The sequence below is a fragment of the Amaranthus tricolor genome, chromosome 12 (genome assembly GCF_026212465.1).
Source record: "Amaranthus tricolor cultivar Red isolate AtriRed21 chromosome 12, ASM2621246v1, whole genome shotgun sequence".
Taxonomy (NCBI): Eukaryota; Viridiplantae; Streptophyta; class Magnoliopsida; order Caryophyllales; family Amaranthaceae; genus Amaranthus; species Amaranthus tricolor.
This window is the reverse complement of record NC_080058.1, coordinates 1,701,578-1,714,411: the sequence shown is the minus strand read 5'-3', so window position 1 is coordinate 1,714,411 and position 12,834 is coordinate 1,701,578. Positions and strand designations below refer to the sequence as shown.

At 34.0% G+C, this 12,834-nt stretch overlaps 2 protein-coding genes across 6 annotated transcripts; both read right to left on the bottom strand.

Moving 5' to 3' along the window:
• Positions 1-383: 383 nt before the first annotated feature.
• On the bottom strand, positions 384-7,356 carry LOC130796705 (nonsense-mediated mRNA decay factor SMG7). 2 transcript variants are annotated; one of them, XM_057659071.1, is made up of 7 exons: positions 7,198-7,356; positions 5,886-5,998; positions 5,082-5,690; positions 4,806-4,928; positions 3,877-4,010; positions 1,621-3,797; positions 384-912 (listed from the first exon to the last, which is right to left on the bottom strand). In XM_057659071.1, the coding sequence occupies exons 2-6, from the start codon at positions 5,952-5,954 to the stop codon at positions 1,913-1,915; spliced, it is 2,820 nt and encodes a 939-aa protein (XP_057515054.1). In that variant the 5' UTR covers positions 5,955-5,998; positions 7,198-7,356; the 3' UTR covers positions 384-912; positions 1,621-1,912. The 2 variants fall into 2 exon arrangements, with proteins under 2 accessions (XP_057515054.1, XP_057515055.1); XM_057659072.1 differs by lacking the exon at positions 7,198-7,356 and adding an exon at positions 7,052-7,164.
• Positions 7,357-10,459: 3,103 nt separating this feature from the next.
• On the bottom strand, positions 10,460-12,834 carry LOC130797088 (uncharacterized). Of its 4 annotated transcripts, none has more exons than XM_057659578.1 (3): positions 12,529-12,834; positions 11,030-11,693; positions 10,460-10,845 (listed from the first exon to the last, which is right to left on the bottom strand). In XM_057659578.1, exons 2-3 carry the CDS (start codon positions 11,625-11,627, stop codon positions 10,721-10,723), a joined length of 723 nt encoding a protein of 240 aa, XP_057515561.1. In that variant the 5' UTR covers positions 11,628-11,693; positions 12,529-12,834; the 3' UTR covers positions 10,460-10,720. The 4 variants fall into 4 exon arrangements, with proteins under 4 accessions (XP_057515561.1, XP_057515562.1, XP_057515563.1 ...); XM_057659579.1 differs by having other exon boundaries at positions 11,030-11,674; XM_057659580.1 differs by having other exon boundaries at positions 12,577-12,834.

The following is a 12,834-nucleotide window of genomic DNA, read 5'->3' as shown; positions in this document are numbered from 1 at the left end:
GGGCCTTAAAGTAGCCAATAATATCTTTCGGAAAATCAATTTGTTATTGTGAGTTTTTTATTAGAGTAGATTCGTTTAAAATAGAATATTAATTCCTTTCATTTAATTTGCTTTTGCATGTTTACCAACACACTAATTCAATACTTAATAGCAATAATTATAAACAGTATTAAATGAAACATTTGAAAATGAACGAAAGAAGTAACACAAAAAATACAAGTATGTATTCATGTTTCATGGGCGTAATCTAACATCAATGATCGACATGAAATGTAAAAATAAACTGTAGTTGCCAAGCCAAGATTATAAGGCATGAGGAATGCGCAAAACGCGTAACAAACATAACAAACCCAAAATCAGCGTAAAATATTAAACAACTAAAATTGTCTCGTAAAAATCTTAAAATAACTTGGCGAAATAGGAAGGTTTTCAAGTACATAGTTCTTGCTTCAAACTAAAAACAATAAATAGGTTCAAATAACACAAACGCAGCCACACAATTCAACTTAAACAAAGGTCACCATTTCTCCTGATGATTATTTAGGAGCCCTTTTGATAAGAGGCTATAACGTATAACGTATTACGTATTTTAGTTTCATATATTCGCATAAGCATCGCGACTCCCAGATAAAGCCTCAAGAATATCCAAGAAACTTCGGGGGGAGAGAACACTAGTTTCAGCAATATTTCGGTAACAGCTGCTGTCTGACCACCTTAAAGACACTAAGATTAACATCACCATCAGACGACTGTCGATCTGACCCAATAGAGCTGTTTTTTCAATGCAATTTGTTAACCACCAACTGACTCAACCTACCAAGATAGCAAAGTCAACTAGGCGGCAACATAATTCATTAACTCGGCGATAAGCCATATCACGCGTTCCACATCTACCAGAAGAATCCGCATAATCTGCATAGCACAATATTTAAGATCAATTAAGGTTAAAACCATGAAATGCAACATCCTCCAATAAACAGATGATATAAGATTGATTATTAGCAACAAAGTGCGGTTAAGTTAGTACTTAGTAGCAAGGGGAAATCTAAGCCCGGGCCTGCCTAGGCCATGGCCCGGGTTAATTTAATTAAAAACCCTTTTAATATTGAATTGTATAACATATAACAAACAAGAATGAAGGGCGTATTGGTTCAGCACACAATGAATGTTCAACCCACCCTATACTCGCCCCTATGTTAGTTGTGCGTGTTTGGAAACAGTAAAGTATATTAAAAGCATTTCTTGCAATCACCCTGACTAGATTGGGGGGTTTTGTGGAAGAATTCCTTTAAAAAGGGGGGGGGGGGGGAGGGGGACTCTACAAAGAAAGGAAATCTCAATTAAGTTCCTGCACTGAAAAAAAAAAACGCTCAAAGGCAGGGTGTTTCTTCGAAAATGGTCAATAGGCTAATGTAGGTCTGGATTAGCGACGAAGAGCAAAAATTATATATACAGCAATCAAGAGTACTGAACAAACAAGTCCAATGTAAAAGAGAAAGCAGAGCAATAACCATGTCTACTATTTAGGTTTACTTTTTAAGTCAGCAGATGAACAATCAAAAATAAAACAACGTAAGAAAGTAAAAAAATAGTATGGTAGTTCTAAAGCAAGTTACTCACAGATTTGGCAGCAACTCCTAGTTGGACACCTTACACACCCCACCACTTGGTATACGAATCCACACAGATAGCAGAACAAAGATGGGGAGTGTAAATGGCAAAATTATGCAGGACATTCACCAGTTTGAATCTCCGGGCCTCCAAAAGTAAAGGACAATCAAGACATGAATTTTGGATCAATGCCGATGAACCATCACCTAGAAATGAACTCGAGATTTAGACAGTAACATAAGATCCACTGTATGAAGCATTGACACTCATTATCCATACGACCACAACAGTCATAGCGAACTCAAACACGATATTGGCCGTTCCAGGTGGATTGTCCTTGGTATTGCTCCGGCTGAGGAGTAAACTGATGAATTCCATTCATAAGATGCTGTTGCTCAAGCAACTTGTGTCCATGGTTTGGGTTAAGATTGCGGAAAGACGGGTTCTCGGAATAGCTTTTGAAATTCCCCCCTTGAAACTGAACGGAAGAAGCTTGCATCCCAGGGAATGGAAAGCCAGCATTTCCATTCGAGCTATTCATATTACTAAACTGAGAATTTCCGAGTGACGCATTATTACTAGCATGATTTGACCCTACACTGCTTGCTAAGGATTGCATGTGACCATCCAGCCAGTTGTAATCATCGATCATTAAAGAGCCATTCGTTCCAGCCATGCTAGACATTGGCATGAAAACGTGTTTTGGAGGAACAGGACTAAAACCAGGCGGAGGTCCAAGATGCCTAACAAGGCGGCCCATTTGACCTTTAGATGCTACTGAAACAAGAGCTGGCGGCTTTTCAGCAAAATTTTCAGTAGGGGCATCAGGAAATGCAACAAAATCCATCTTTGACGAAAGCATAGCTTCTGGTGTTCTCCGGTAGTCCGACAATGTGGCAACATTAATTGAACTAACAGATGATTGGGGAGGCAAAAATGAAGCAGCATCAGACACGCCCACACTTCCTTTTATTTCAGACTTCACGTCGTGGCCATTTTCCACAAACCTCAATTTCTTCATGCCATTTGCAACTAAAGCTTTCTGTTCAACAAGCCATGATGAATTTGGTAAATCCCTCACTGAAGGACGCTCGGGAGCAATGATGTTAGATGACTGAACACGCTCAGATGTGACCTGTTCATAAGGCATCCTGGTTACGGGTGGGGTACTCCTACCCTTCTTCAAATCCTCAGGAAAGTTCCATGATTGTTCTACGGCATGAGCATCTATCTGTTTGTCAACTAGTGCTGGCTTGAAAACGATCTCTTCATCGTCATCATCTCCTTCAAGTAACAGCTTAACATTTTCCCTCATTGTTGCAGAATTAACAGATGAAAGCATAACCTCTTGTCCACTGGAATGTGGCTCAGCTGGCCCCACATATGAGCTTGGCATGCTATTGTCAGAAACTTGTGGTTGAACTCCAATGACAAATTGCTTCACCTTCGGATTAAAAGATACAGATTTGTGATCAACCATCGCTATACAAACCAAGGCTCTGCCGGCAGCAATAATTCTTTTGACTCGGGTTCGTTTTTCCTTGGTGCTGCCACCAGCAGTAATAGACTGCTTCCTTGAAAAATCCAGAATACTCTGTGCAGGAATAAGGGGCAAAAAGCCCCTCAACTCAAAATCCTCCGATAAAGCAAGTCGACTTTCATTGTTCCCTTCAACATATCTGCTCATGTTAGTAAAGCAACTTTCCTCCCCATCATCATCAACTGCAACCAGACGACTCGAGAGGAGCCTATTGAACAAACTTGAGCAATGCTTCCAAAAAGAAGATTTAGCAACATTACATTTTTTCTCATTGGTCGTACATGATGTGAAATCTGGAGAACAGGCAAGCCACTCAAGAAATACAAGAATACCGGGTAGAAGGAAGCTAGAGGCAGGATCAGAGAGTTGTGCGGATCTCTCGGCAACAAGACTCATAAGCTCATACGTAACAGTCTTAGCATTCTCACAGACAAGATTATGCTGTAAGATTTCAGCATACGATTGATCATCATTCTTCTTACTTGCATTATAAACGGTAAATATGAGAATAACTACAAGCCTCAAAATGACGAGTCCATTTTCCATACTGTCTCTTCCAAAATTTAATGACTCCTCCGGTCCAGAAGATAGAAGTTCATGAAAAGCTCCCTTGACTGAAGAAAGAACGACACCAAATGTTTCGAGGCTGGAAAAAAAGAGAAAAATAAATCAGGATGGTTAAATGACATCTCGTGGGACCTTAAATGCAAGCAGAGGCTCAGTACCTAGTCCGAGTAAATAAAATGCCATGTAGCCGGACATATTGAGTACAGAATTCTTTGTATTTCTCTGTCTTACTAACTTCTCCATCACCCAGACTCTTTTTTGTCTCAATCAGCTGAGTATAGCTTTGCCGATTCTGTAATAATATCAAAACAATGCAAAAAAGAATAAAAAGTCAAAACTTGGAATTGTTCAATCATGCCAACAAGGACTATAGTTTCTTTCAAAAAAATATAAATCTCAGACCAATGCTTAGGATTGATTACTTAGTTTTGACATAGCTAGAGTAAATCAAAACTTGTCCGTCAAGCATCAGCAGCTTTTCAAAAACTAGACTAAGACACTTACAAAGGCAATCCAAATGTGGCATAAAATCCTATGAAGTAATGATAGCATTATATATAGAACGTGGAGACAACTGATCTATGAATTTAAAGATACATCCTTGTGGCACAAACCTGTAGCAACTACCAAAAACTCAAACCAAAGCACTGTGGGTTTGTTCTTTTTTGCCTGCTCCCTTCTATTGGACTAATGTTTAAATTCCAAATTCCGAATAAAAAGCATATCTATAAAAACCTATTGATCTTATACAAACTTAACATACATAACTAGCAAATAAATGAAATAGGCAAACCTTATATGAATGTCCTTAATATTGGCCATAACCCGAGCTCATTTATCCTAAAACTTATCTCCTCTATTTTTTTAGTCCCAATGAAGGTGGGCTTTTTATGGTGGATTAAAAAAAAAGCGAGATAGAAAAAAATTAAAGAAAAAAGAAGAAAAGTGCGGCAACTTGCAAGTAAATAGCAACTTCAAAAGTGTTGCAAATCTTGACAAGTAATTAATCAAAGGAACTCATGCAATAGATACCTTATGTAAAATCTACAATCAATGCAAAGAATTTCTATAAATGCACAACTCATACCTTTTCAAATGCAATAACCAAATTATCTTTAGCAGTTGGAAACGGGACCTCAGCAGCCAAACTTCTAAAATACCGGTACACAGCCACCAGCTCATCGTTTGAGTACGTAGACAATATTGCAAGCTAACAAAAACAGGTGATTTCAAATTACTCGAGCGTAAATCATAAAATCACACCAAACACAATCCTTTTCAAGCGCAATTCTATTCCAATAATAATAATAAAAAAAAAAAAGATAAAACCCAAACAGCTAAGAAGTTAAAAAAGATGAGAAACCTGGTGATGTGGATTCCCATTAGATGGCCAAAGAGATGCAGCTTGCAAATAGTAGCTTGAGGCAGCAGAAAACTCACGAGCTCTAGATTCACCCTCCCCATACGAGCCTTTGTAACGTGCAAGGTCACCAAGATATATGAGGCAACGATGACAGGATACTAATGCTTTCTTTACATCAGATGATTTTGCAGAATCAGTTCCCATAACTGCCTCATTATCTGAATCTTCATTAAAATGCCCCAAAGGAAGACCATACTTCGCCTTAATTTTAAGAATTAGATCATGATAAAAACCAGTAGCCTCTGACAGAAAGGCCTTAAACTGAACACGAATTTTTGTTATTCTATCTGGTTGTAGAGGAGCTCTTCCACTGTTGGCCGCAGCAGATGATCGTCCAGAAGCTTGAGCAGCATTGAAGAGTGCTCTAAATTCCTCAATACGTTTGTAATGAAGTTGCCATAGAGAATATTCAATGTTATTTTTTTCAGAAAAAGCATAATCTTCAAGGATTATTGCCTCATAGTTCTCGCGTATTTGAAGCCAAGTATTAAAATCAGATGGAATCTTTGCCTGGAGTGATTTTTGACGCTTCTTTTCCAATTCAATGTTCTACAGAAAATTGGTTGCTTTAGTCCACAAAGAAACTATAACAATATTTTCAAACAAATATGATTTGAACTTGATCTCAAATTACAAAAGTATCAAGAGATCAATAAAAGAAGACAGCATTTAGCGGAACACAGAAACTATGATATACAACCTTTAATACTACTATAATATAACATGAAGGATAAAACAAACTACCTTCTTCAAAAGTTGTTCAGCGCGCTCTTTAGATGTTGAATTAGGTGTCTTCTCCATCTGAACAATCATCAAATATGACTATCTGGTCTTCAATCAACAAGTCAACATTAAACCTGGCATTGATTTTTGGTAAATGTCAAAAACAAGGCAAATACGTAACGAATCATTTTATGGTAAGTGGGTATCAAGATAGCTAATGTACCGCGCACGGAACGACTGCATAAAAACAAATGAAAACTACTATGCAAAGCCTACTGAATTAACACAAAAAAGGTCCCTATTAACAGTTGAATTCAGCATAACTTTATGCTAATGTCCAAAATCTAGATTGGAAGCATGCTAGAGTAAGAGTAATTATCCCACAAACCAACAGCGACATAACACAAATTTACAGCTCAGTGTAAGATAATTTATCAGCTAATTTGCTTTTTGAATTTGCAGTTCGCTTGGAATGGCCTAGATATAGGCTAAACTATACCATAATTTGCTTTTTTTCAATTCGCGAGGAAATTAGTAAATTATATGACCCTGTAATTCAGGTTCACAAACTATCTCAAGAGTATACTAGTATTAACAAAATTCAAAGCCTTAAATAGGGATCACCATTTCAAATTCAGAATCACCACTTTGCAACGAGACAAACAAAAAGCAACTGGGTTAATAGATCATCAATATCAATTGGAATCCAAAAAAATCAAGAACATCGACAATACTAAACCCTATAAGAACTTAAAAACCCAAATCAAACCATGCCACAATTTCACAATCAGAAGTTCACCTTCATATCACTGCCCTAAATTGTAATTTAAACCCAAAATCAAGAACTAAGTTCCAACCTTGACAAGTCTAAATTGATAATAATACTACTTTCTACAAGCATATAACGCGAAACACAAAACACAAATAAACATGATATGAATCAATCTATTATGAATTCATAGAAAATTCAATTGAATCTTTCGATAACCTCATAAAACGACAAAAACCCACAAAATAATTAATTAAACCCAAAAAAGGATTCAATCCCAAAACAAAAATCCCCCACCCCAGAAAATAAAATCGAAAAGACATAATTTTTGGGAAATAGTACAAATTAGGTAAATGGGTACCCACGAACACAACATAACAAAGATAAATTGAATCAAAATTGAGAAAACAAAACTTACAATGTCAAAAAAAAAATCAAAAATATTTTATATCAAACAAATCAAACAACATCAAAATCAAAATCTTGATTAAACCCATCGAAAAATTTCACAAATCAAAATTAAAAACAACAAATGAAAGAAGATAGAGTCGTATAATTACTTACCCCTTGAGGAGGAAAAAGAGTGGTGAAGTAGAGAGAAATTGTGTTGGTGGGTCAAAGTTAGAGAGAGAGAGAGAGAGAGAGAGAGAGTGAAAGAAAGGGAGATTTTGGGGGAAAATACTCGGAGGCTGAGGGCTACAGAGACAGAAGATTGCAACTTTTTTTTATTTATTCCGTTTTATATTAAATAATAAGAGTATATATATGGTAGGCGAAGGACGAGGATTATTATTTATTAGTTAAGATTTGAAAATTGAATTTATACAAGTATTTATTTTGCACTTATTCTTAAATGAACCATCTCTATTTGATATATTTTTTGTTTTATTATATCTTTTATTTATTTTTTGTAAATTTTATCCCTTTAATTATTCTTGAGTTATGAGTAATAATGAAGTATAAAGTAAAATGCTATATATTTTATTTATTCTTGGTAAATTTTATACCTTTATTTATTCTTGATAAATAATGAAGTATCAAATTCATTTTATCTATAATCTATAAAAACTACTAATGAAGAAAGAAGACTGACACGTGTCAGACTCTAAAAGAAAATTTTTCCGCTCATTTTTATGCTGATGTGGCAGCTGAATTTGTAGTGAAATTCATCTCCTAATATAGTACAATTAAGTGTGCAGAAGAAGTTTTGGTAATCAGTATTATTTCTGTAATATTTACCTTGGTAAAATAGAATAACTTTTTGATATAGCAAAATAAAACGTGACTAAATTTGTAAACCGATTTTATTTTCTAATATTATTTCGAAAATAAAGAGAATAATATCTTGAAATAACAAAATTATTTACAAGCTGTAAAATAATTATATTTTCATAATTACTCTAACATGCAAATTCTTAATTGCTACTTATCTACTTCATATTCTTATTTTCTTTAAAAAGTAGTTTTATTATAAATAGTAATTTCACCTATAAATAAATATATTTTTAAAAAAATTATACTAACGGTAATATTTTTTCAAGATCTTTAAAATGAGACCAAATTTGTAATATTTTTAACTTTTTTAAACACAGTTCAAAACATCATTCAATTATTTAAAAATAAACAAAATTTAGCTTTATTATAAAACAAATTTATTTGAATTTATTAAAAAATAAAATAAAATTTATTTATGTAAATATAGTAATTAAAAAAATAAATATAAGATCTCACTTCTATAATCTATAGAAACTACTAATGAAGAAACAAGATTGATATATAACCTTCTTTTGAATTTTTAATGTAAATGGTCTTTAAATCAAATATTATACAAGTATAAAAATAACTCAAAAACTTTTTTTCAGTCTCTGTGCGTAGCACGGGTATGTATCTAGTTACATTCTAATTTCCAAACTCTATAAGTTCCAATATCTCTATTGGTCACGGCTAACTTAATCCAGACCATTACATTATAGGCTATTACTTTAAATCAATTTTAATACTATTACAACAAATTAAACGAGAGAACTAACCTAAAATACTAGTCTAGTGGCTATGACCTCACATTAATTGCCCATATAATGGATAATATTAATATATATTTTTATTTATTCACGATAAATATACCCTTTTTTCAAGTTTAGAAAGTTCCTTATGAATAATACTGGCTCACCACCGCCTAATATTTTTGACTGTATTTTTAAATGAATTCTGTGCTTCTATGTTTATATGTACTACTATGTATATCTTTATGTTGCAGGTGTAGATGAATTTTTCAGGGGTATGTCATATGTGGAGACTATAGAATATAATCTTTGTTAATGTCGATTTTCCGAGCAAATTAATTAAAATTAATTCATGTAGTGGATTTTATATTTTGAAATTAAGTTCATGATATTATTGTTATTTTGAGTAAATATTTTTTACGTAATTATTAATTTAGCTTTTAGGGGCTTGAGAATGGGAACTTGGGGTGGAGATCATGATAGAATAAATTGTTTTGAATGATTTAAATCTAAATTTATTTTAAATTTGGAAAATAATTTTAGATTACTCTGAATTCTAAAACACAATTTTCTAATTTGAATATAAATGAATATATCCAGTTTTTGTCAAAAATAAAATTTAAACAAGTTAAAATACTTTTTGAATAAATGCATATGAAATTCTTAAAAAAATATATATGCTAACAACCTTTTTTAATAAAAAAAATATGTAAACATCTTTAAAATAAAATACATTTAAGTAATTTAAGCAAGTTAAACTAAAAACATTTTATATTTACAAAGTTGATATGAATGTTGAAAATAGTGTTTTTCTCACTAAATAGATTGGACAATTTGAATTGCATAGCAAAGTACCATCTAATACTTGTTCTAGCTCATTTCGCATTTGTGCATGATATATGTGATCTTGCGCTTTTTTTATTTGCATTTAAACTAATTTTTATATTTTTTGTGTATAATTTAGATATACACAATCTGACCAACGATTTGAATTGTGTAAAAAGGTATTTGAGTGCAAGTAAAAAAAACGAAAAAAGTAATCTTAATATATCATAAAATTCATATAAGTCTATAAACTTGGGCGAGATTCAACCATTCAAGATTATTGCCATTTGTAGATGGAAAAGAACCTAAATATCTACAATTTCATATGCCAGTCAAACTTCAAATAGTTAAGATTGGAATTTGGATTAGCAGATGACTCTCAATCCACTTCCATATAAGTCGACAATGGATTCAGTCTAACCATTTGTTCAACATCAGTATACTCTTTTCTTTTATGTTTGTCCATTTTTTTAATGTTTAGAAGAAAAGGAAAAATAGTGGGAAATTCAGTATTGATTGATCATAAATAGCCGATTAGTACCCTAAATTTCTCATATTTTCTCATTTGTCACGTTATTTTCCACTAATTTTCTCATCTACTACTATTATCATATTCGTGTTATCAACTTGCAATAATTTAGTCATCGGAATTTCATACGAGCATATGCAACAATGAGAAGCATGTAAGATGCTTGTAGTCATCGGAATCAATCATGATCCTATGCAGTATGCACTCGGGAATTTCCCTTATTGGCGGATCTTGGCGAACTCCCAACCTCTTGTTTAAAAAGTACATTCTTAATAACCGAACCGCATCTTTGATTCGTAAAATGTAGACGATAATTTGGTTTTAAAAATGACCCAAAAGTATTCAGGGTCGGCCCCTTCCAGCCTCAAAGAAGATCCGCATTATACTCTCTTCCAAATGAGACGGTCTCATGGTGAGACAGTATGAAGACCTTACAAAACCATGTAATCTATGATGCAAATAAAACCCATGAACATGAAAACTTAGTAATTGGATACTACTTACTACTGATAGTATATTTACATACTTACAGTGCAGGGAATGCATAAGTAGATTAGTTTCGATGAATGATGCAACATCCACCTTTCAGATGTACAAAGCTATCATACTCTAGTCACAACTCGCGACTGGCTGAATCCTCTTGAACATTCATTCACAGAACTTGACGGAAGAATGTAATCAAAATATATACTTGATAGGGTGTGAATGAATGATCGATCCATCTTCGTATTTAATTTGCCCGCCAATTCCATCCTTTCCATCCAATGTTGCCTAGCCATCCAAACTGAAGAACAGGTTGTCCGGTTCCCAACTTCACGAGATGTGTTCTGTAAGGTATGAGTATGTTCCTTAGACCTGTGACAACAAATGCAGTTTAATGATTAACCACTTGATAACACAGAGATCAAATCAGAGCGACACAATATATCCAGACTTGAACAGAAACTTTTGGCCCAAAATCGAGCTTATTTACAGGCTTCACGATGAGCTCTACAACAATTCATATATGGGAAGTCCTCGGGAAAAAACACAAATTTACCTTGAACGCACACTGTCCTGTACACATGAGCGACATGTTTATCCCCTTTGGTTTGTACATGAGTCTTCTCTAAGCACTCGAGAAAAGCTAGATCCGCCTCCAACAGCTTCGCCTGGTCATGAGTGTCATAACCCATATCATGACAATAGCAGCAATAGTCCAACCAATCTATAGGGCGTTTGTCCCAGACAAGAGAGCCTCCGTCCTTTCCACTCGACCAATTAGGTCCACAGTAATGACCATACCTTGGAAAGAACTGAGACAAAAAAGCACGAACACCCGTATGCCAAGGAACCTTAGACACATAAGGTCTGAACCGTAATGTGGGGGTTCGATAAGCATTTGACACGTCACTTGATCGAGATCTTGCTCGTCTAGTTAGTCCTTTATTTATAGTGGTTGGCATCTGAAATTTATCTTTCAGATTGACAGCCCAAGGGATGATCTGGAAAAGTGACCATCCAATGAAATTGAAGTCAAAGGAAGGCCCTTTTTTAGTGGATGTCGTAGCTACAACCGGAGCCTTTGATGTTTGCTCCATTGCCTTGTTTTTGTGGAATGTCAACCAGGGGATGTGATCAGGTAACTCGAAGCTCATCGTGAAAAGAAGGATGAGCTAACTACAAGGTGAAAAACTTCCTCAACCTGAGATTGAAGTACAAACCTGTCATATCATGAACAATATCAATTTGTAAACTAGAATCTATATTTACATCTACAAACATATTCCTAGAACATACTAAATCCCATCTTCATTGATACCTCAGTCTCTTCATTTCACTCCCAAATACCTCTATCTTAGTCCTAGACATTGATCATCCAAACCTTCTTCAAATATATTACTAGTAAGATGCCTACAATACAAATAAAAATGTCTAATGTTGTTAAGGCTATACATATAATAACTCTCTTTGGAATCCCTAAAAGTTTTTTCAAAATTCTCTTCATCATACTACTAAAATGAATCTCCATAAGTCCACCATTTATCATTTGAGATCAAAAAAAGAACATAAATGGGTAATACTTCTATATAAATTCAACTTTCAATAGACTGATCAACACTAAATTCCCAAAAACCTGAACTCTTGGTAGATAAATAAACGTTCTACAATAATTCAGTAATCAAACTTCGCCATTGAATCATAAATTTAAAGATTAAACGAAAAATAAAAGCTTTATTGTTACTCCCTTTTTTACCCAATACAGAAACCAAGTAATTGCAAAGAACACAGTTCAATCATTCATCAATCAAGACCCAATAGCAAACTTTTCCCTTGAATCATAAAGCCAGAGGTTGTCAAATGATCAACTTAAATGCTTCTCTTATTTCTTGTTGTTCCCATAATTAACCAAATATAGAAACCAAGTAATTGCGAAAATTGAAACCCTAAAAAACTTCCAAAACCATAAATTACTCTTCATAAATATACAAAACGGAGCAAATTAGAAAACACACAACTCGGCAATTAATCGAAAATACAAAATTTACAGAAACTTACAAGAACCAGAAAATCTTCATTAGAAAATCAATTGCCAAGAATGATTACCAGAAAGAGAAACCCAAGAAACAGAATGTTCTTGATATGGATGAAGTAACTGTTAACTGCTCAATTGCTCTATATATTTCTGCGGAGAAATGAGAGCAAATCGTTTTCAGAGATTTTATGGTGGATATTCTTCAATCTACACTATTCTAGTTTCCAATAAGGATTAAGGAATCGAATTTTAAAGATGATGCGGCGCGTTTCATTCGACATTGCCTAATGTTTTTTAACCGTTGCTTTTTTATTATAGGTAGAGGTTGG

Excerpts from the sequence above, each read along its gene's own strand:
- LOC130796705 (XM_057659071.1), bottom strand. The coding sequence starts at position 5,954 with ATGATTGTTCAGATGGAGAAGACACCTAATTCAACATCTAAAGAGCGC. Across the intron at positions 4,011-4,805 it reads TGGTTATTGCATTTGAAAAG|AATCGGCAAAGCTATACTCA; the intron begins GTATGAGTTGTG and ends ATATTATTACAG. Across the intron at positions 3,798-3,876 it reads ATTTTATTTACTCGGACTAG|CCTCGAAACATTTGGTGTCG; the intron begins GTACTGAGCCTC and ends CTTTTTTTCCAG.
- LOC130797088 (XM_057659578.1), bottom strand. The coding sequence starts at position 11,627 with ATGAGCTTCGAGTTACCTGATCACATCCCCTGGTTGACATTCCACAAA. Across the intron at positions 10,846-11,029 it reads CAGGACAGTGTGCGTTCAAG|GTCTAAGGAACATACTCATA; the intron begins GTAAATTTGTGT and ends TTGTTGTCACAG.